The following is a 24,215-nucleotide window of genomic DNA, read 5'->3' as shown; positions in this document are numbered from 1 at the left end:
GAAATCAATATTTACCACCGCTATAAACTTTAAAAGAAAAAAGAAGCTCCTCAAGTGGAAAAAGTCAGATATTGTACAATGATCACTGCCACGGGAGCCGATTTGGACAGAAATGCCATTTCAGTGCGTAAACTCCCGTTTCTAATAGAACAAACAGAATATGAGTGACGTTTAATTAAATGCTTCACTGCGTTATAATTAGCTCTCGCAGCACAGGTGTGTGAACAGCCTGTACTCTCACTAACAAGGGTCACAAGTCAACTCTTGCCTTTGGCTATACGAGGCCTGAGCGTGGACTTTGCAAAGCAGCGAACATCGGAAACTAAGAGGCAGTGCATTGTGTCAGCCGAGTGTTTTTTTTATTGCTCATCAGCCTGGAACGAAACATTCTGGAGAAGGCTGTATGGGCTTGAATTTCATTAGTGTCTCAACAGAACAGTGTGTGGTAGACTGGCCCCCTTTGTCTCTGCTCAGCTGCTGGTGTGAAGTCAGTAAAACGAGAGATAGCGGAAGAGGGAAAGAGTGAGGAGGGGGAAAGTGGGGGGGGGGGGAAAAAGGAAGTGCAGAGTCGCTGCAGCGCCGTGAGGGGACGGAGCGATCGAGTCAGGGTTGCATTTGAAAACAGGAAACAGGTGAAATTTCAAAAGATGTGTGTTACGGCTGTGCAGCCCGGAGGAACACATTAGGAATGCAGCGTACCTCTGTGCAGCCTGATGTTCTCAACAGCAGGGAGAGTATTCCTGCGTGGGATAACCGAAACCGCAGAAGTCACCTCTCCGTTCTGACTTCCTACTGACTGGGGACTCCCCCACTGCCCCTCTGACCCCTGGCTGGGTTTAGGCGGCCTGGGAGGAGGGGCACAGGAGGACTCGGAGCTGGAGGGTGTCAAAGAATTGTGATTCTTATCAAATGTCCGTGGGATCTGGTAGAAGGAGCCAGGCGTCGTAGGGAGATCGTAATTGTCAGTTGGACGCTCGTTGTTGTGCATGGTGGCGAGGGTGTTGCATGGCGTTTTGAAGGTGTAGACCTCCTCGTTCTCCAGCTCCGAGTCACCTAGAGCGCTGTGTGCCGGTGCCTCCGAGCTGTAACCCCGGGGGAGCACGTAACAGGCCTCCTGGGAGTCATCATGCCCCGGTAACTGGTGCTTCCCTGGTTTAGGCAGGCTGTAGAAACCATGCAGCTGGGCACCCATGCCATTCAGACAGTGGGAAAAGCCGTGAGAGAGTTTCTGGACGGCAGAGTCGCTGCCCATAAACAGGCTGCTTCGTGTGGACTGGGAGAAACTGGCACTCCTGAAACCCAGACACACAATATGTCACATAATCCACATTATTTAAATGTTGCAAACAGATGTCAACTGTAAAGACTATGGAAAGTCATTTCTTATCTTTTATTTTTTGCTATATTTAATATCTTATACATTCACATTCTTTTAACTTAGGAAAATAAGGGGAAAACCCTGGAAATCCAAAGACTAAAGTCATCATATTGTCTTAATTCACCTCCACTAACAGCAGGGCTTAAATAGCCTTAATTGCATAAGGGCTCCTGGGAAATTTACTTCTGGGAAGAAAACTGGATAATTTTTTCACATCAACTTGCATTTAACCATGTTTTGCCATTTTAGTGTAAAAACCCAAATAGCCACTAGATGGCACTGTAGCACTTCAGGGAAAACTTCACCTCTAAAGGTCGCAGCACATTAAAAACAACAGAGCACTTCTGCTGACTGCATCACCAGAGCTTGACCACCTTTGTGCAGCAGCCGGAGCACAACTATTCCATTTCAGTCTTTGTTTACATCTTGGAAAAGCTGGTTTGTTTACATGTTTTCAGCATGTTCACGGGCAGTGGGGTTAGGATGGAGAGTTTGAGGTGACTTTCTCACTGTTTGTCAGCCTCCTCCGTTCATGCACCCTCCGGGGACACGCCTCATTTATTCCGCGGGCCTTGACCTTCAGAAGTACAGCAAACCTACGGCTCAGACATTTCTGGCCAGTTAGCTGAGCAATGAGCCAACTTAGCTGCTAGATACAATATAATCAATGAGTCATTTCTTCAAGTCTGTGCTAATCGCTCCCGAGACCGCGTGCATATGCATTAGTGACCCCGAAGCCTTCTAATGTGTCTCGATTATAAATGTAAGGGTTCTACATGAATAATGCATCAAAGTAACACGATTAATATTGACATAGCATTTTGCTGTCTCCTCAGGATCTCAATAATCAATCAGCGATTTTTGCTCATCACTCTGCTGTGACACGAGTGAGTGAGTGCCCGGCTTTTTTCACGTAGATTAATTCACACCATTGGTCACTGGAGCAATTTTCATCCCGAAGTAAATCATACCCGGCCACCAGACGCCAGTCTTAATTAGCGGCGGCACGCGACAGAAGCCGGCGCGCGACTGACAGATATATCTGCATGAAGCTGATGAGATGGACTGTGAGGTTTGATTGCCAGCGTCGCACCGAGGTCCAGCGCAGCAGATTTATGTGCAAATCGTGCGGCTGAGAGGGCAATTCTATCCCGGGTGAGTCCAAACCTATTGGAGTGATGAATTGCAGCCTCAAAGTCACTGATCATCTACTGTACAGCCTATCTGCTGAATGGCATCATTATTACAGCTGCCTTTTGAGTCTTGGGGGGTGGTCTATGGCAGCAACTGGGGGTGAGGTGAATGTTAATGGAAACTCAGGAGTGCATTTGATGTAAACAAACAGTCCCTTCTCTGGAGCCAAGATAGGCGTTCATATTTATGTATATACACTCACCAATTATCCTCACCACCCTGACTAGGGCATATTTTGGCAAAATTGATTTTTTTGAAGGAGGAAAAACACAAAGGATTCATCGTTTATTTTTATTATCTTTGTCCTATTATGTTTACAAACTGGGGCTGCAAAACATATCAGATATTAACAGTAATTATGAAATTATGTGTAAAAGATATATGTGTATTGCAAAGAGGGGTTCATTGTTTCCTGTGTTAGTTTTGTTTGGCCAAGAACTTAGCCTAAAGGTCGCTGATTTTTTTTATTATTTTTTTTTTATTTAACATTTTGTTATATCATTATGACAAAAAAGTTTAAATACTTATACTGTGTTTTATTATTTTAAATATCTTTGTTTTATAATTTTCTTTACTACAAAGTCACAGTGACAATGCATTTTTTTTTTTTTTTACCAGTGAATCATAGACTGAAGAATAAAAAGCGTTACTTATATTGTTTTTAGTTTTGAATATATCCTTCACTCTATCGCAGTAACAATACATCACAGGCTACAGTGCTTTACATCAGTCACACACACAGACAGTAGTTCTAACCCTTGGGGGGGAGGCTTCTAAGCTGAGGAAGTGCCATCAACCTGTATGCTGACCTGCATTTACGGATAACAGGAAACTGACACAGGACGTCTGAGGGTCGTGACCCTTACCTTGCGCTCTCAGTCTTCCTGCTCATGCACTGGTGGAGGAGGAGGTAGTCCTGGGGCGCACTGTTGGATAAAGAACCGTGGTGTGAGTGGCGCACAGGCACATCAAAGGTGAAGAGGACTGGCTGGCTGGAGTGGATGGGGGCAGAAGACTTGCGTTCAACAGTCAGGGGAGCCATGGAGCCGGTGACATCTGCTCCGACGGAACGTGGCATATGGTGTAACCTGCCATCTGCAGACGAGAGAAATCAGAGTTATTGATTGTTGTGAAAAAAGAAAAGGTTACTTTTCATTTTCGTTTGCTACAAAAAGTCAAAAGTAAAGAGATTCAACCCTTTTTTTCACATTTTCCTTTTTCTGTTACAATCCTTAGAGTCTGAGATTTGTAATTCATCTAAGGGGTTTTTATGTGACCTTGCTTTGCAGGGAGTCTTGTATTCAGTAGCTCTCAGTCTGCTCTCTGATCAATAGAAAGGATGGATCTGTCTCAGGGGGGAGGAGAGAAAACAGTATCCTTTTGCTTTTTTTTTTTTTTGGGCTGCAGGGTTTGAGTAGTCCAAGATCACGTGATTCAACTCATCCTCTGTGACTAGGGACAATGAGCTTTGTTTGATATTATTGAGCTGACCATTGTTTGGCACAGTAGGTCTGCACAGAGGACAGCATGCACCTACAGTCTCCAAAAATCTTATCGATCCCTGCAGGGAAAGTGCTTTGTTACAGCTGCACAACATGCAGCGAGGAGGAAAACTGGACTAAACGAGCAGAAAAGTAAAACATATAAAAAAACCATAACAATTATAAAATATGCAGCAAGTAAGCAGAAGAAAATAAAACACACGAGATGCATCGTGTATCCACAATATCTGCATTTAAAGATCACAAAAGAGAAGGTAAAATCTTTGATGAGGATACTGCACACAGACTGGGCAGGAGGCCATAATGAGGGGGTGCACACTGAGCTGTAGGAGGACTGGGTGGGCGGCCCACTGATCCATCGACCCACTGTGCTGTGTGCAAAACTAGCTGATGGAAGAAAGGGAAAAAAAAAAACAAAACCCAACAACTCATCCTTTGCTGAATCTAATCACTGTAACATAAATTCAGAGATTAGCATTAAATGAAGCTCTAAATCATAGTTTTTATCGTCAACCTCTCATTAACTGTTTCTTTCGTCAAAAAAAAAGACAGCAAATCTTCCCTTTTTTTGAAGCTGGTACCAGTGAAATACTTTACATTAAACGATCTGAACATTGATTTGATTTATTGCAAATTTTCTTTTTCAGCTCTAATTCAAATCAGCCATTCCCTGTAAGTATAAGGCTCAGCGCACCACCAAAACAAATTTGTGTCATTATAATCATCATCATAGTAGCAGCAGCAGTAGTAGTAGCAGTAATAGTAGTGATGTTTGTTAATGACATAATAATAATTCACAAGAGTAAATATATTAAGATTAAACAGACTAATTCAACGAGTTTAATTTGAATACTACGCTGACATCAGATTAGATTAGGGAAGCAAAACATCGGCAAGCAGTTAGAAATGGGCACATTTTCCAAAAACAACTTGATCTCCCCGTATCCCAGAAGCAATTTTTTATTTTGGTCTCTACAGCTGACATTAATTTTCCTTGTTATTTATTTTTTTGGTTTATTTATTCAAGAAGGTGGTCCTCAGCAGTGGCCCTGAAGTTACCAAGAAGTTTGAGAGGTCCTGTAATGTAAAAATGATATATTCCCACTGCTCCTTTTCCCTCCCTGATACACACAGTTTCCCTCCCCCTCCTACATCATCCTCCTTTATTGGACCTTTACAAAGCACGCTCTGGGTCAATCGGCCTTCTGAGAAGAGGGCAGCATTCTGTGAGTCACGGTGTGAGCTGACCATGTCGAAGGACCGCAGCCTCGGCGGAAAACAGCAAACACGCAAATGTGGTGTGTGACCGTTTGTGTACGCATGTTGAGCGGGTGGAGGGTGGGGGGCGGGGTTGGTGAGTAGGGGATATTCTGGAGGCCAGTCAGCTAAATGAGGTCACATCCATGCCTGCGGGGGTATAGGGCCTTTGCTGTGGGGTCTTCAGGCCAGTGGACATCAGTGAGATGCCCAGGCCAAAAGCCACACAGGCAGGGGAGAACACCCACCATCCACCCCGCCCCAGTGATCCTCAATTACACTATTGTTCTGAGTGATTCCACTCTCCCTAGGCTGTTTAGGCATCATCTCATTTCTCCACAAAAAGCTTTGTAAAAGCTTTCATCCACTGTGTGTGGTGAGTACTGGGCCCACGAGCATGGGTAGATATATTGATTCATCGCAGGACGTCAGTTCCTCCACTATGCCAGCGTGCACATATGGGAAAGCACACAAGCTGAAGCACCTCATGAGTTGAAAAAAGAAAAAGGCTAAAAACACAATCGTGTTCATTTGAATCATTAATCATTATGTGTGTACGTACGTGTGCACGGTTTTTATTCCGGTGTGCTGTAAACAATTTTCTGATGAACTACTGCTTATGACATGTCGCTGTACGGGATGAAAGACGACTGGCCTGGCCTGCTGATGGAAGAGCCTGCATGGCTCATCACTGACACTAATGGGTCTGATGATATATGTCACCAGTGGGTGCAACCACAACAAGGAGGAAAGAGCAGAAAATAAAACCAGCGAATCCACTGCTAATGCGCCGTGACACTTGATATAAGGCGGTGGTGAGATTGAATTATTTATCTATCATATAGTTAACGGTGATACAACGAGAAAATGTATTTTAATTGTTACATTTTTTTCCCAGTTTTTTCCCCAGTCACTCACAATTGATCTAAAACCTTGACATCAAATGCGGCGCTTAAAAGAGACAGAGTTCTTCCCACGACATTCTTCAGCTCAAAACAAACATCAGACCAGCAATGCATTAAAAGACCTCTCTGGCTGGTGAACGACATATGGCTTTTCTGGGTCAAAGAGCCCCTAAGTTCATGAGCAATCTTCCAATTATGCCCCGTAATACATCACCTACTGTCTCATCTGCTCTGTGACCATAATCTAATAGAAGCTGGCTGCTGAGGCTTAAATTAGAAACCGACCGAATCACTAAAGAACAAGAACTTCTTTGTGGGATGCTCATTTCCTCTCAGCCTGGCCAGAATTAGACGAGGACATATGATAATCTAATCTGAAATGAGATATAAAAATAGAAAAAAAAACCTGACCTATTGAATCGAAAGCATGTCTAATGGACACGTGGAGCAAACAGCAAACATTCTTTTGTTGCGTGCCTTTCATCGCGGTTGCAATTGTCCCCTAAAATATTACATCAAAGATAATCAACTAACGCAGTCCACCTGACTTCAATTTGAGTAAAAGAAAGGGAGAAGAAAAAAAATGAAGAAGCAATTTCCTTAATGGTTTCATAAGAGATTGTGCTTTAAAAATATTGCCTCTGAGCTGACATGGCTACTCTGCAAATTAACCTGTGATAAGTCAAGGCTCTGCATGAGGTCATCTTATGACGTAAAGGTTTGATCCCCCGCAGGGCCAACAGCTTTGACCTTGAAAAAGGGCATCTAGTATCTACCTGTGCAACCTGAATAAAGCACCGCGAAGGTACACAGGGAGGATATTAAAGATGGGGGTATATGCAAGCATATTTTTGGCACTATGGATCGATAATTCTACGTATAACCTTTCAGCACAACGTGATCTGAGAGCGAAAAAGACTTCTGCACCTCCTCTGAACTCTATGGCCATCTCGAGCATGACTGGAGACTAATCACAGGGAAGTCAACAGATAGAGAGGGCACTCTTTAAGATTAAGATCTTTTATTGATCCCTGTGGGGGATATTCAGGTGATACAGGAGCCCGTATATAGGATTAAAAAAGGTGAAAAAAGAATGGGGGTTTTCTCCAGGTTCTTCAGTTTCCTCCCACGGTTAAAAACATGTTGGACACTCAATTGACCATACTGTAGGTGTGAGAGTTAATGGTTTTTTATCTCTATGTGAACCTGTGATAGACTGGCGACCTGTCCAGATTGTACCCCGTCTCCGCCCCCATGTCAGCTGGGGTTGGCACCAGCGCCGTCCTCCGACCCTCATGTGGAGGATAAAGCGGCAGAAGATGAGTAATGAGAGTTTAAAAAGGATAATTAGACCGTCTAACAAAGAACTCAGATAACTAAAAAAATGCATTTGGCCTTTTAGCTGCTCTTCTACATTATTCTACAACTGACTGTGCTGCAAAACAACCTATAAACAAACAAAGAAACACAAAGAGAGTTGGAAAATAAACAATTTTCCTATCCGATATCTCATCCCTTGATTCTGAGGACATGATGCCTCTTTCACACAAAGAAATCCTTGGGTAATGTGCGTGAATTGTGACGTCATGGATGTGCTGGATACAAAATGAATCAGAGGATGAAAAAACTACTATTTTGCATTTTTCCTTAAGGCTTTAGGAAGATAAATATGCATCCTAGCGTTAACGTCACTGGCAAACACAGAGCAGACAAAGGCGAACGTTCCCACTGACGTCGATCAAAGCCCAAGCTGATAAAAACACGTGTGTATCCCAGAGTCATTTGACCCAAGATTGATTGAATTAAACACATTCCCACTGGCATACAAACAAACATTTGAACCTGGAATTACACAGGTTTTTTTTTAACACAGAGGGAATTAGGTATTAGTATCAGGTTTGCTCATTCCCACCCAGGTAATCTGTCACATTAAGTGTGTGCATATATCAACGCTCAACAGTTGGGAGGGGCTCAAGACAGAGAGCTTTTAACATTAAATGTTGTTATTAAACGACCTGGGGATGACACTCAACAAACAAACTATCTTTCCAACGACCCTCCCCGCTAAAGCTTTAAGTATACACATGCATTATTTGTTTTCCTCCATGCATCTGCTGGGGCAGTGGCTCTTTAAAGCAACAGTGTGTCCCAGGAGGCCACATAGTGGAGTCCATTTGCATGTGTGGTAAGAGGGGGTTGGGAGCTCTCACTCAGTGACATTACTGGATAGAGGAGATGGTAGCTGGAGCCGGGGTGGGTTAAAGAGGCAATGAGGAGAGCTGTTAGTACTGACGCTTCGCAGGAAGAGAGGAAAATGGCATCCTCGCTGTGCTGAAGTGAACAAAGATGACATGGCTGTTTCATCCTCTAAAGAAAAAACAGCTCAGATGATTATTAGGCAGATTGGACACACGAGATTGACAGATTGTATCTGATTGTGCGTTAGTTTCACACCACGGCGTCATGTGAGCACCACCCCTTGACCACTTTTCCACCTTAACTTGCCTTCAAAAACCCAGGACTGATCGGTCAGGCTCAGGGTCTAAAAAATAAATACATAAATAACTAACACATGCTCCTTTTTTAATGCCACAACCTCCTTGCTGCATGTTGAAGAAGAGCCGACTCCAGCTGTGAAACCGTTTGGGAGGACATTGGGAGCACCCAGGCCAAAAATAAAAGGATGAATTGCTCAGACAATATGGTGAGTTATATATAAAAAAAAAAAAAAAAAAAAAAAAGGGGAACGGAACTCATTTAGAAACACAGAGATGACGATAAATGTCACACTCGTGTGTTTCTTCTTTGATTCTGGACTAAACGGTTTGTCTGCAGCCTGGTCATCAGTTAACAAAGCTGGTTAAGCCACAGTTCAAATGGTGAAATATGTAGTCTACCATAGAAACCCACTTAAAGCTGGGGTATGCAACACATATTTGCCAATTATTGATCAATCATAATTCAATTCTAACCTTTTTAGCATAATGTAAATCAAGAGATCTGAGAGAGAACTAGACTTGTTCCCCCTCTCAGAAAGCTGTGATCGCAAAAAGCCTCCAGATGAGACTCAACAAGTTTAAACTGTCCCATCAAATCTTTTTTTTCATAAGCAACTCACAAAAGAGAATTGAAATTGATCATTTGTTTGTCCACAAACCAAAATTATTCACTTTTAATGATCTCTTTGTTATCCAGAGCAAAGAAATGAGGAAAATACTCGCATTTAAGAAGCTTAAACAATCGGAAATCTTGTTTTAATCATGAAAAAAGCTTCAAACCGTTTTCAATTAATTCAGTAATCGATTAATAATAGGTTAATCGATTCATTGTTTCAGCTGTAGTTGTGTCCATGTGACACAATGTTTCACTTAAAGATTAAACCTCATCATCATTTAAAGAATCGGGTTGATGCCATCCTAAAGAGTAACTAGGTTTCCCACCCCCTGGTTGTATGTCTTAACCTTTATTTTTTTTTTGTTAAAGAAATTCTATTTTCAAGAGGCCAAAAACATGCTTTATATGGTCGTACTGACTGATGACCTTTGGTCAACTAAATCATAAGAGTTATCTGCGAGTCCAAGTGAACATTGGTGCCAAAAACAACGAATTCTGTCGAGATGCTTTCGTGATACCACTTTTACAATAATGTGGAAAACAGAATGCCTGAAAAGTACATACAGTAATTTTACTTTTACAGCATGTTCTTACATGTTTATCAAACTCTTCAAAAAAGAAAAGAAAGAAAGAAAGAAAGAAAGAAAGAGGTTTCATAACATTATGTAAATTCTTGTCTAGTCAGGGGAGGTTTATGTGTTGCCAGTTTGAGTCATAGTTTAACTGACATTTCTCAAGCACGGCCACTGCTGAGGAGGAAAAAAAACAAAGACAAACACTGACCACAGCTTTACTATCTCTCAAGTAAGTTCCTCTTTAATCATTGTTGGCAAGTGCGGACAGACTGAGCACAAATCTCTCCCTGTCTTTGGTAAGCACTGGCAGATGAGGATGTTTCGAGTGGATATGCACATTTTTATTATTTTCACAGACGGAAAGAGCACGGTCACCGTGAAGCTGATGAATTCCACTTAGATAAGTTTAAAGGCGTGCCGAGATGTGCAGTTGTAGTTATCAAGTTATCAATCTGGCTTCCCAGCTGCAGTTTAATGTGAGAAGACTTTATTTGAATAAATGCAAGCTCTTATTTAAAACTCCTGCTGCTGGAAAACGCTGATTTAGTAGCTGCATTGAAGAACAACACTGAATTGCTTCCAAGGGAAAAGGCACAGCAGAAAAAAAAATGCCATGCTGCAAAACAAATGATGGAACAAAAAAAGGCCACAAAAAGGAGTGCTGATGGGTAAAAACCTCATCCCTTATTCCAGATGATCCATGTCTCTGAGTTCAAACAGACAAGAGAGAGCGAGAGAGAGAGAGAGAGAACAAAACAAAGCACATGATTGACGAGATGATGTTCCATTCATTAGATTGTGCTCGGAGGGGGGTGGGTCTCCCCGGGTGCAGACACACGCCACACACCCAGCCATCAGTGTCTGATAACAACAGAGCCAACACCCACCAACAGACTGTTGTTGTGAGGGGGCCACACAAACATGATACATGCATGTGTAAGGTGCTGCATCAATACTCAAAATTCAGGGAGTGGCAACCACAGCCTCAGTCCGTCTAAGTGCATAATTTAGCGCGACACACACTCACTCCATGGTCTAAATTCTGACTGAAAAACCTCAGCCCTCCTCTTTGATGATTCTGATGGTGGGTGCACCGAGTGCATTCTTTTAAATCTCTGGTTTCCAGCGATCCTTCAGATGCCAGTGTGGTATAATGGGATGCAGTGGCAGCAACAGCAGCAGCGAAGCATCGCCAGACAGCTCTGTTGCAGCAGAAACCTGACCTTCCAGTGCCATGGAGCCTCATTATTTTAACAAAAATCAATGCCAACAAAGGGCAGTTTGGGAGGGGAGATGGCAGCGGCATGTATCTGCATGCAGCAAAGCGGGAGAGGCAATGAGAGCGTTTGGATTTATTTAAAACACAACATGCCTGTAAGTCAAAGTGTCCTTTAATTTAATCGTTTGGAAATCGGGGAGGAATTCACACACACACACACACACACACACACACACACACACACTCACGTTACGATAAGCAACACATGGCTCGTGACAATCCAGTTATAATTGATACATAGCAAGACAACCATGAAACGATACATCACAGGACGTGTCAGACTGGAGAAAACTAAAATACTCATTAAATGGCACAAATGATTCGGAGGAGTTACATTCTTCTCACCGCTGTCTGCAATTATCACATTCGTCGAAACCCCCATTCAGACATTTAACTTCTGTTTGTAGCTGTGATACGCAGTCAGTAAGAGTTGTGATGTACTGTTACTGTAGTGACACTGCTGGTGAGTGAAAATGAAGAGAAAATCTCTTTGAAGCTCTATATTTTTAAGATTAAAATATCCATATTCAGTGGCAGCATATGGATTATTTTAGCTCACAAGTGGCAATTTTATTAGGAAATAATTTGGACATATATATATATACACACACGTATATATACAAATATACATATATACACACATATGTATATATATATACATATATAGATATATATATCTATATATACATATATGTGTATATATACATATTTATATATATGTATATGTATATATATATATATACGTTTATATATATATACATATATATAAATATATACTGATAACTGATATATAAGCAAACTCGGACCAACTGGTGGGCACGTAACAAAAAAAGGAATGAAGCTATTTCTCGAGGTTTGGAAGCACAATTTTTCCAAAATACTACACCATTCTAGATCGGTGAAGTATTCCTTTAAATGAAAATGCTAATCTACAAGAAACGCATGAGCACAAATACATCAGTCTCAGTCTCAATACAGGTGTGTGTGTATGCACCTACACCTGTTTACCTTATGGGGGCGAAAAAACAAGTCCCCATATTGTAAATGACCACATTTTAAGGTGAAGACATGTTTTAAAGTAAGCCTGAGGTCAGGGATAGGGATGACGCTTTGTGTGGGTGAAACAAAGTGTGTTGGAAGTTGTGTAACTTGTGTAACTGAACTGTCATGTGTTGCATTTAGCAAGCTTAACTCACAGTTCCCAGAAACCGCCCAGTACTTTCAGCAGAAGTGAACTCTGACTGAAAAAAGTTGGATAAAAAAAAAAAGTTCAAGGAGAAGATCAAGACACCGATATGACCTATGACCTTAAGTGTCTCAGCACAATTCTCTAACAAACACAAACACACAAACATTTTAGTCTTCACACTAGCACGATAACACCCTTTGTCTGCGTTGTCTATGATATCTACTCTGTATAATATGGCACTTGTGCTTCTTCTGTTTGTTGGTTTGCGTCATGCGTTTGGTGACACACTGGCTCAGATGGGCAGTTCTCAGCCCGGAGGCAAAACCCACAACATACAGTATCGTCGCTGCTAAAAGGGGTTTGTGAACACTTTTCCCCAAAAAACATGCTGGCTCCGTATTATCACACGTACGTCTGAGACGCTTAATCAGGAGTACTATTACAAATCCCACAGATGCAAGATCCCGCCGATAAAGGCGCTGCGAGTTAAATCTGGTGTGAAACAGCGGTTTTGGCGCCACAGGCGTTCATGGGCGCAGAGATCGAGATCAGAGATGCCATGGGAGGAACACAACAAGAATCACGCAAGAAATCATCAGGTTGTGTCAAAACTCGACTCATGTACAATTTCCTTTACTACATTCACACTGATATCAAGGTTGGCATCAGTACACCTTATCGTTGACATTTAGTCTTTGAACAGGGTCATTGCAACAGGGTAGAAGAAGCAGGTAATTGCTTGGGGCCCAAAGCTGAGAGACCTCCCCCCCAGAAAACAGTTGAGTATGTTAGTCCACACTGCAGTGGTTCCCAACCTTTTTTCCTTGAAGCCCCCCTTGCTTGTGTCCAGGACAAACCAGGCCCCCCCGACCCAAACCCCTGTCTAGGGCACGCACACAAAAAAGGGAGTCGAGTGTCTGATTGGGACGCACAAATAGATTATATTAACCTCAAACTCAGAGCAGTCAAAGCTCTGCGCCCCCCCACATGTGATCTCTGGAGCCCACCTACGGGGGGCTTGGACCCCAGGTTGGGAACCATGGGTCAACAAAGAAAAGAATGAAGATATTTCTCAACTCAGGGGAAACTGAGGTGGGAAGCACACATTTTCAAAAATACTACCCCTATTCTAGTAATACAAAGCTAAATGCAAATCGATGAAACATTCCTTTAATTTGGGGCAGTGATGTAAGTCCTTTTGCCCGTAGCAAACTCGCTCGCGCCACCTCACTTAACTCCTCATGGCTGCGGTGACCATGACGCTTTTCTGTTTTCCATTAAAAACACATCCTGCTATGACACATTCCTTTAGGGCAACACACACACACACACACACACAGCCCTGTTACGATTAATCAGTCACTTGATTTGTTGATCATCTTTTCTAGACAGTAAATACTGATGTGTTAGTTCCTGCTCAGCTGAAGTGTGAACAAAGACAAACAAGTGCACCATGAAACAGGCAGCATCAGATAAGCAGGCTAATACATATGAAGCACAAGTGACGCGGGGCATTTCACAGAATGTTATTACTGACATCGTCACACTGACATCAAGATGCTCATGTTAGACAAGGAGCTATTTCAGGGAATCGAAGGCGAGATCTGTGTACAGAAAGAGTAAAGTCAACAGTGGGTTTCTTGGAATTGTTTGTCATGGAAAGTTATTTTGGCAGGACGGGCACATACCATTGATTCTTTCTAAGATAGGTGTGTGCTACTTCTTTAAAAATGTATGGTGTGTGTGTGTGACTGTACCGAGCCTGTACCATCAGGTTTTGACGGGCCTGGCGTCCAGTGCGTGTGATCTTTTCCAGCATAAACACTATAGTTGTCAGGACCAGTAACCAAAACCTGGTCCTATCTGAGGATCTTTAGAGCTTAGATTTGAATTGTGATTGTGGTTAGTGTTTGGCATTAACTGGTTATAGTTACTGTTTTCGTGTGTTGGTGTCACACTGATGTTGAAGATAAAGTAGAAAACTGATGTAACATCAGGAGGAAATGAACGTGACAGAAGAAACTCACCACACTATGGCCTTATGGCCAAAAAACAACATGTGTACAATTTGTTCTATGGGATGTTTAGATCACAATCGAAACCTTCACATGGGGGAAATTTAAAACTACAACAACTGCTCAACATTATTAAATATTGAAGGTTTGTTTCTAATAAGAGTCCTAAAAAAAAAAAAAAAAAAAAAAAGAGTCCCATTTTCATGACTGTGTAGGGCATTCAGTCAGTTGATGAATGTGTTAGTTTTGGTTTTATAACACTTGAGTCCATTGCTAGTCAAATTGAGTCAGTTTGTGCCAGGGGGCTGTAATTTCCAGCGTTTCTCAGAAAATTACAGCCCCCCGGGCACAAATGGGATGCGGAGGGAATTTTTTTTTCCAACTTTGCAATGAAGAGGCAAAAATCCTTTGACTTTACAGTTGGACTCGCAGTTTTTCGCTCCGAAAATAGAGCGAGGAGATTGCATTTGTACGGCCACAGAGAGTTCATAGTCACTGATACAGCTTCTCAGAAACGACTTGACATTTCGGCGGTGAAAACGCAGCAGTTTGATGACCGATTAGGCCTGATGTGGTGTTTACACTAAAGGGACCACCATCACTAATGCAGCTGTCATGACATAAACTCTCTCTCTCACTCCCCCAGCATAGACTCCTACTAGCCACACCCTGCTGGCTCCAGTCAACACACACGCACACACTGGGATTCCTGAGAAGACCTTTTGCTAATTACTGAACTTGGACATAGGGGATTCCCCTCACGATGTGGCCATTATTACATTTACTGCCCTCTCCACAGCTGTTTCTGTTGTCATATGTATTCCACACTTGGATATACTTCATGTTACAGATGATCAACCATGTGGACAGAGATTAACGTTCGCCAGCTGCCAGATGGAGGGAAAAAACAATAGCATGATAAGCACATTATGAGAACAACAAGGAGGAGCTTTTACAAGCTCTGATGTCAAACTGGATAGCTGCAGTCGATAGATGTCGGCAACTGGACTGGCTTTAGTTAAGTTTGAGGATGTTTTTCCCTCTTATCCAATGGGCTACTTTACAACAAAACACATATATAACCTCATATATGAAAGTTAAATCCAGTCTAATATTAATACATATACTTTTCTAAAATAAAAAATAATGGTTATTTTGTATTATATAACTACAACAATGACTTGATCATTTATATGTATATACCTCTTTGAAATGTAACCGTTTGTGCCTTTGTGCTTTTACAGAATTTTACATATTGTATTATTTGAGTCCATAATTGAGTTTGAATTCAATTAAATTGAATCATCTTCTTAATTCTGTAAAATTCTAATAAAACAATAATGACATTTTTGGTCATTGGTTTTTAATGACCATCCATTAAATCAATCATGCTCCAATAACAATATTACCATGAATATTGAATTCACTCATTCAGGACTCCATTCAGCTTTGAGGAAACATGAGTCTTTTGTCGTCGTTCCGCAGTCGTAGGTTTATATGTAGAGAACTGTTTTTGGTCATTAAAAGAAATTATGACTTGAAGGTGAAAGGGCAGCTCTACCGTTCCAGACAGAAGCAATTTTACGTTATGGCATTAAAAAAAACGTTGTGGTAAGCGTGTCTGGGCTGAAGTGGTGCTTTCACCCAACGTGTTTTATGGAGCTGCCGCTGGTGACGTCACTCTTATTAATCACAGACAGGGAAAAAAAAAAAGCCAATCTCATACAGATGGGATCTAAAATAAAGCTGCAAGAAAACACAAACCTTATCCTTATCAGATTTCAAGAGGCGACAAAAAGTCCCCTCTTTAACAATTTCACTTTAGATAAAAATCATTTAACTCTGAGACACTGTGTCCAGAAATGTTTACTTTCATGTAAAAAAGATGCTTAAAAAAACAACAACAACCCTGATCTCAGGTGATATCATATCATGTGGTCAGAAGTCTGCTGCTCATTTGTTTTTTGTGTGAAAGCTAAAATGTAAGCTGTGTAAAAACAACTTGAGAAAGCAACGTGGGAGTCACAGAAAAGTGCGATTGTGTCGTACTTTGTTTTGTACAAACGATGTGTTATCTGTCCTTTCGCAACTAACAATTTCATAACTGATTAATCTGATGATTATTTTCTAAGGATTAAGGATCGAGTAGTTGTTTGAGCCATCATACGACACAAATACTCAGTTTTTATGAGGTCTTTATCCTTTGGCGCAAAAAAGACTGAAAATATTTACATCTAAGAAGCTGAAAAATTGTTTTACTTAAAAATATGATCAATCATTTATCAGAACAGTTGGCGATTCACATACTTTAGTAACTGATCAATCAACTACTTAATTGTTCATTAAATGTGTTATTGCCATCATTTTCTGTTGATTTATTGTTCAATTAATTGAGTAACCATGATGCGTTATGATTCCTTATAAAGATACAACAGTATAATTGGCCACTAACTACTAACATGGGTCAGTGTAAAGCAGAGTTAGAGAAGAAAGAATCAGAAACAGAGTGATAGGTCAGGTCAGGCTTCCCTACCGTGGTTGTCATCCGACTGGTTGAACCCACACAGCTGGCAGATGGAGCGGACCCACTTGTTCATCTCGTCCTCCGTCTCAGCCACAAGGTAAAATGTTCTGTCCGAGGTCTTGATGTCAAACACAAAGCTGTCCTGGAACTCTTTTCTCTTGAAGGTCAGGCCGGCGTCCACCTGCTCGCAGCAGTGCAGGTCGATGACCCGGATGGGTTTCTTGGAGTGGTCATTCTTGTAGTACTCAAGAACGTCGGGGTCGCCGCTCATGCGGCCGCTACGGAGTATGAACCAGCGCTTCTTCCACGCCTGTGAAGTCAGAGGAATAGAAAGGTAAGGAAAGGACAATGGTGCTGTGAGCCAGTGCAGTCAAATTTGAGATATAATGATAGAGAAAGCCACAACATTTGAAAACACTTGTTACAGCTTCAGCTTGACTTCTTAAAAACAGCTGGACTTCAGTTGGAGTGTTAACTGTTGATCAGAATTCTGAGGCGTCTGCTAACCTGAACAGGTCACTGGTTTAAGGCATGCATTATGCGGTTGTGTGTGGTCGGTGTGTGTGTGTCAGAGACTGTGGCAGCACAGAGGCAGCAGGTGTTTGTTCTCTCCCAACGTATTTCCTGTGCTGACATCCCTTCATGTGCTGACAGAAAGAAGCATATACCGTAGCTCCTCTATCACAACAAGACTGCAGGCTCCTCCCACCTCCCATTAATCTGCTCCGGCCAATATCACACTACATCTGCACATGACTGAGTGTGTCACTGGAGGATCGTAAATAAACAGTGAGTGAGGAGTTGGGATGCAGAAAAAGGGGGGGAAAAGTACAATGTGGCTCTTGTGATTTTTACACCAGTGACAGCTTTGTCGCGCAGAGAAAGAACAGTGGCCTTGATTGCAACACCTCCATACATTTTGCCTGTGGCCGTCTTAAAGGGACGCTGTGTTCTCTGTGCTCAGAAACAAAAGAGGAAGACAGACCAGGAAGGGAAAGAGGGAGTCAGGGAAAGGGGAGGTGGGGGGATGAGGTTGTGCTTTGGACATCTGCCAGTGATGCACTTCCGCCAGGCAATGTCTCTCACATGCAGGCTGCTGACACATAGGATCCTGCAGGCCCCTACTCTCCCTCCATATCACGACATACACTGCTGCAAGCCCTCCAAAAAGGACATATACATGCATAAACATCTACAGTATACTTTCCAGAGGTGTCACTATAAATATGCACTGGAAGTATGAAAAGCATATTTAACTGTATATACTGTAGCTATCTGTGACACTAAAAGATGAAGGTAACAGCTTGTGTGACTTTATATAAATGGTTTTCTACTTTTTTTATTTACTGAAATTATTAACGCTGTGTAAGCAACGCATCAGAGACTAGGTGAAATGATTGGGTCTGTTTATGTAACAAAAACTTTAAAACCAGTCAAGGACACTGAAAAACATCGATCATCAAAAAAAGAAAGAACATGACACGTAAAAAAACGTACATAAATAAAAAGAAACGATGACTAAGATGAACAAAGAAGGTGTATAATTGTCGTGTCAAAGGAATCTCCAAAAATATGTTTTTTTTACTTAATCGAAATACCATAAAATGGCAGAGAAACCAAATTCCAATTCAGCACAAAAAGTAATCGAGCTAGAAGAGCAGTCAGTGCAACAGTCTGGCTTTATTCAGCAATTAGTCTGATCTTTTCTGGTATTACTCCAAATTAACAAACTTTGAACACATTCTGCTCTTGTTGTGGTGTTTTTGTGTGTCAACACTAGCGTTTCTCTCACTGCAGGGAGAGGAAACAAATCTGGATCTTGAATCGTGCAAATACAGGTTTCTCATGTATCAGGTGCTATTTGTTTTTCTCTGCAGCTGCAGCTGTACATGTTGCTCACAAGGAGCATCAGTCGTCGGTGTGTGACTTTGTCATATGGGCATATGATAAAGAAATGTAAAGTGTATTTGTCTCCAATTGCTTTTCTAATCCCTTAACTGCACAAATAAATGCAGAAAGTCCGGCCTGTCAGGCAAGGGCTGGCTGATTAACTAACTTTGGGAGACAAAAAGCCATAGTACTAAAATCAGTAGTAAACAATGGTGCTGATTTGTTGCACTGGAGGCAGCTGACAGGTAAAGGGATTAAGTTTGACACTTAAAACTTCTGCGAGAAAACCTGTTATCGCTCACATTGGCTGTGAAGTCACGTGCTTCACAAATTTATGAGATGTAGAAGCTCTTTAACAGACACATTGTTATTATTGGTATCCATGATCCATGTTTAAATTCACTGTTTTACAAAGAAAACCAAAAAATAACTCAAAAAGTACATGATTATGTATTGATTACGATGTCAAATTAAAGTTATTTACTTGCATTCCTGAACAGAAAAATTAGTTTTAGTGGTTGAATTAATCTCAGAGAGGGAGCCCAGTGAGCCGGCTCAAATTTTCGGTATAAAAAGGTGAATTCAGTTTGTTATTTGCCAAATAAAGTTACGTGTTGAATTCTGGGTAACAAAGTATGCATGAGAGCTGTTGTTGTTGTTGTTGTTAGCTGCAGGTGCAGTAAACTGGGTGCTTCCTGTCTCTCACACATGTTTCTGTGCACAAAAACAAAACATTCATTTTGGAAAAAACCAAACAAAACATACAACAGATTAAGCACCTTGTATTTCATTTATAGTACCTTAGTTGCTGTTAAATGTTAAATCTGTAAAAATAAAGAAATCATACACTCTGTATGATCTTTTCATATAGGCAGCTTTGTTTGCTTCTCCTTCAACGCAGCAAATATGAGGCTGCAACACAATTTCAGTTTTTTTCCAGGAAGTGCAGATTTTGATCTCATCTTAGGCATGTAGCTGAAGTGCTGCTACGGTTTCGGTGGGAGGGGCGGGGGGAGGTGGGGTATGAGACTTTCATTTAATTTTCTGTCAGACTGTGATACACCGATAAAAGCTTGAGGCACTACAGCCTTAATGGTGTTGATACGGAGTCTCGCTGCTGTGTTGGGGGAAAAACAACAACAAGCTCTGCAGTTGTGTGAAAACCATGTCCTGGGTCATTTCTTTACTACAGAAGGTTGTTGTGAATGCTCTCTATACTGGTAAAGGGTGTGCGAGAGCACACTGAAAAACAAGTCAGCAGTGATACTCCTCAAGTTTCCATCCAGAGGATTCCGCTGGAGTGTGAACTTCCTTGTTTCATAAAAAAAAAAAACACACAGTCCAATCTCCCTGCCCCATAGACACAAGCACACAGATTACATTGATTTCACAAGTCCACGAAGCTCTTTGATTTAGGGCCATTACACCATCCAGAGAGAATCATTCTAACAAACTCTATTTAAATATTATTGCCTTTTCTGGAAGGAGAGAGCATCGGTTAATTGAGACATGGAGCAGTGCCCAGCTTTGCGAGGTCACCGTGACCCAGGCTGCTTTATTCCTGGCATCTGCATCCAGCATATTAACCCTACACGGCACCAGCTCTCTCTCTCTCTCTCTCTCTCTACCACAGAAGAAAGACAACTCGCGCATCCTACTAAAAATAGAATAAGTATCTCTACTGGAAAAGCAGTTGGTGCCTAATTGAGGAACAGAATAATTTATATTCACTTGGTTTCTCCTCTGCCACGCTCTCTATTAGCCTTAAATGTTGCATGTAAAACCCGGGAAGAACATCTCAAGTGCAGCTTACGCTCTCCCCATCTTCAACACACCTCAAACTTCCCCAGTGAAGTAAATCATGGGGGAGGAGGACACAACAAAATGAACTAACCCACCCACCGCCTGTCCTGCGGAGCATGTCTAAGCCCATCGATCATTGTCTGAGCACTGAGAAGTGAGGGCTGAAGCTGTAAAACTGGGTTGAACTCTCCCAGCTCTCCAACTTTCCCCCTCCCCCCCCCCCTCTCGTGACCCTGCTTTAAACTACATTAGTGATCAGAAGTGTAGACACAAAGCCCTTGTTAAAAACTGAACAGGACAGTCCATTGGACAGTACCCTGAGACACTTTTGCTAATCCTGCAACAATCCTCCCAACTACATGGGACATGTTTTAAATCTGACGTGCTGCGATTCCTTCATCGTGCTCAGCAGGCAACTTTCACTCCTTCCACAGAAATGATTAAATAAAAGCCAAATTTAACCAGACACGATTGCACAAAAAGGTTAATGTCAATAATAATCATTTAACTGAATGTGCCACGTGTTTCATACACATCTTATCAGCATTCATAAAGTGACACCGTTCTCAAATATGACAAAACTCTCAGCCTGCCAAGCAGACCACGTAACCGCTGTGAGACCAAACGTCGAATCACATCAGTTGTAACTTGTACAGCTCAAATTCACAGATCACAGTTTGCCTCGGTGGGCTTTGCAACGTTTACATGATGCAACATCCTCAGTTTTGGAAAGGCACTGCTCCGCAAAAAAAAAAAAAAAAAAAACTATTAACTGGAATAAAAATGGAAAAAAAGAGAGGAAAAAAAACACAGGTCAGGAAGAGCCACGGAGTGCACACAATGTGCTTTTATGGAATTTACGTTATGAAGACTTCCGTGAGTGTCTCGACCCTGTTTCACAATGTGTGTGTGTTTTTTTGAGAGGATGTTGATGCTATAAGGGAAAAACCAAGATCTTTTCCTTTAGCCCTCACCAGGAAACCTTTCGGTGCTGAAACCTAACCACATAACCAGGAAATGGTAATCGTCATCTTCACAGGCAGTGAAGACAACAAAAACATGAACGTATGCAAGTCTGAATATGTCAATAAGTAATAATGTCATTTTCAACTGAATTGTCCACTTGAAGTGCTCAGAGAACAGGAAGCAGGACCATCGGAACCTATAAAAGCCCACGCAGCATCCAGTCCCCTCAGTCTTATTCAATCATCCCATAAAAGTTGAATTGCTCCCTCCAACTGTCTCATTTGTCCTGTGTACAAACACAGAGTGACTGGTGGGACACAAAGGATAACACAGCCACATCTATTTCAGACGACTGGGGAGGAAAACATAACAAAAACTGCGCGGAACAATCTTTTGCCTCTAAAAATAGGATCAAAACTAGTTTGTCTGGCCAATTCCTTTTGTTTCGCTCGTTGCGTGTCGATAAGTAGACATGCTTTGCTCTATTTCTGGCACGCGGGGCAAGACAATGTGGGAAAACAAACAAATTCACACAAAAGCTCCCAGTTGACAGAAATACACCGCACACAATAGTGCGGCATGTGTTGATCGTCCGTCCGCGCCACACTTCAGAAGATACAGGGCGTCAGTTTACGGTACTCGCTTACTGTACTTACTGTACTACTTGCTGTCCAAGTAAGACCAAATACAAGCAATCGACAAAGGCGTGCCTTTAACAGCAAGAGAGAAATACACTGCATGTTGTTGAGTGTAGTATAATATAGTAGTATAGCCTGAGTCAACAGCCTTTGCTGATAAGCATCAGTCAACATGTTTTTAAAACGTGCATGAGCAAACATTCAAACACTAAACACGTATGTAACCCACCTCACAGGGTTAGAATAGTCTTGTTTACCTGTGCTCATATTAAACCAGGAGGGAGGAGGAGGAGGGGGAGGAGGAGGAGATGGTGGCTTGTTGCCTCCGACTCCGCTTTACCTGCTGCCGCTGCAGTACACACACACACACACACACAGCACGCAGCTGCACAAACAACGGTTTCCCATCTATGACCAGCTTTTGTAAAGGTCACATGCGGCGGCGACAGGACGATTTACCTCTTCCGATTTCAAAATGCTCGGCTACGTCTCGTGTTTAATATGAACAAACGAACACACAGCTGTACACACTGCGCACACACCAACAATGCAACGCACTAGTGACAGTGATGGTACAACCAATTATTTCATTTAGACCACTTGGAATGATTGGCTGGTGTACCCATCTGTAACTTAACCAACCTGCCTTCCAGTTCCAGCCAACAATTACAAGCTCATTGTGACCTTCATATTACGCTCTAGCCTTAATAAAGTGGAAGTATCAATGCTGATATCGGAAAAATACACCAATGACTGGAGAAAGCTGAACTGAAAGACTGCACGGAGGCACTGATCATGGCCGCACAGGAACAGGCCGTAAGCACTAGATTAATACATGCTATGGTCTATCACACCAGGCAGGCTGTGTAAAGATGCTCCTGAGGGCAGTGCAGAACATCACAGCAGGGTGTAAGTGGCAGGAATAGTGTACAGGAACATCTGCGCCGAGTACGGACCGGAGGTGCCCTCAAGGTGGATGACGATTGCAAAGGGGGTTGAGAACGACAGGGCTAAGATCCTACTTGGGACTTCCGGATCGAGAAGGACAAACTGGTGGTGGCTAAGAAGAGGGCAGGTGGTGATAGATGTGGCAAGCCCAAGACACAGCAGCATCAAGAAGAAGGAACACGAGAAGCTTGAGAAGCAAGGACTGAGAGAGGAGCTGAAGAAGATGTGGGGAGTAAAGGCGACTGTGGTCCCAGTTGTGACAGGAGCAGTAAGATAGGTCATGTGACCCCCAAACTGGGCGAGTGTCTCCAACAGATTCCAGGAACAATCTGAGACCTTTGTCCTGAAAAGTGCAGTCTTAGGAACAGCAAAGCTATTGCACAGAACCCTCAGGCTATTAAGTGGGGAAATCAGTTTATTATATCATTTTTTTTTTAAAAGGAGCAAAGCTGTTTATATAAAACAATTGGGGGGAAAAAAGGAATTCAGGTAGTGGGAAAAAAGCATATTCAAACTACAGTCATCAATCAAATTGTCACCTCAAGGACAAAATGTAAAACAATACCAAAGATAAACAGTTCCAGCATCATACATGGTGAGAGAAAAAGGAAAAACTTAATGTCTCTCAATAAGGACAAACCTAAGCTCTAAAATAAAGCATCCCTCCTACATCTTCCCTGTGTGGTTGCCGTTTCCTCGCTTCTCATTGATAGCGAAGAACAAAAGAGGAATATTTCGCACATCAGTGACTTCGCTTCTCATCCCTTCTGTCGGCTGATTTAAAGCCAGATCTCATCTCTGCAGAAGACTATCGACAAAAGAACAGCAGCGAATCCACTCTGAATGATGCATGAATTAAAAGGTGAGGTGGAGCTGCTGTAAAGGTGCCACGGTCGTATGAGCGACTGCCCATAAACACTGACGGACAATGATGACAGAGCCCTGATTATCTTGTCCCGATCAATAGCGGGTCACACGTCAGCCCACTTTCCAGGAACAGATGGGAGGTACAGCGAGAGAGGACAAGTGGTCCAGTTA

The 24,215-nt window shown here is 42.1% G+C and overlaps 1 protein-coding gene across 3 annotated transcripts in view; it reads right to left on the bottom strand.

Annotated features, from left to right (window-relative positions):
- The window catches only part of gab2 (GRB2-associated binding protein 2), a 42,565-nt gene that overhangs the window by 5,638 nt on the left and 12,712 nt on the right, over positions 1 to 24,215 (bottom strand). For 2 of the 3 annotated variants that reach the window (XM_058633820.1, XM_058633821.1), the window contains exons 2-4: positions 16,942 to 17,242; positions 3,439 to 3,667; positions 700 to 1,292 (exon numbers count right to left, since the gene is read on the bottom strand). In XM_058633820.1, coding sequence (XP_058489803.1) covers positions 700 to 1,292; positions 3,439 to 3,667; positions 16,942 to 17,242 — 1,123 coding nt within the window. Of the gene's footprint in view, positions 1 to 699; positions 1,293 to 3,438; positions 3,668 to 16,941; positions 17,243 to 17,439; positions 17,458 to 24,215 lie in introns of those variants that run through there. The other variant, XM_058633822.1, reaches the window with a different exon arrangement.

Source organism: Solea solea, chromosome 7, assembly GCF_958295425.1.
Source record: "Solea solea chromosome 7, fSolSol10.1, whole genome shotgun sequence".
Classification (NCBI taxonomy): Eukaryota; Metazoa; Chordata; class Actinopteri; order Pleuronectiformes; family Soleidae; genus Solea; species Solea solea.
Note: the sequence above shows the minus strand (reverse complement) of the source record. Positions and strands in the feature narration are given on the sequence as shown.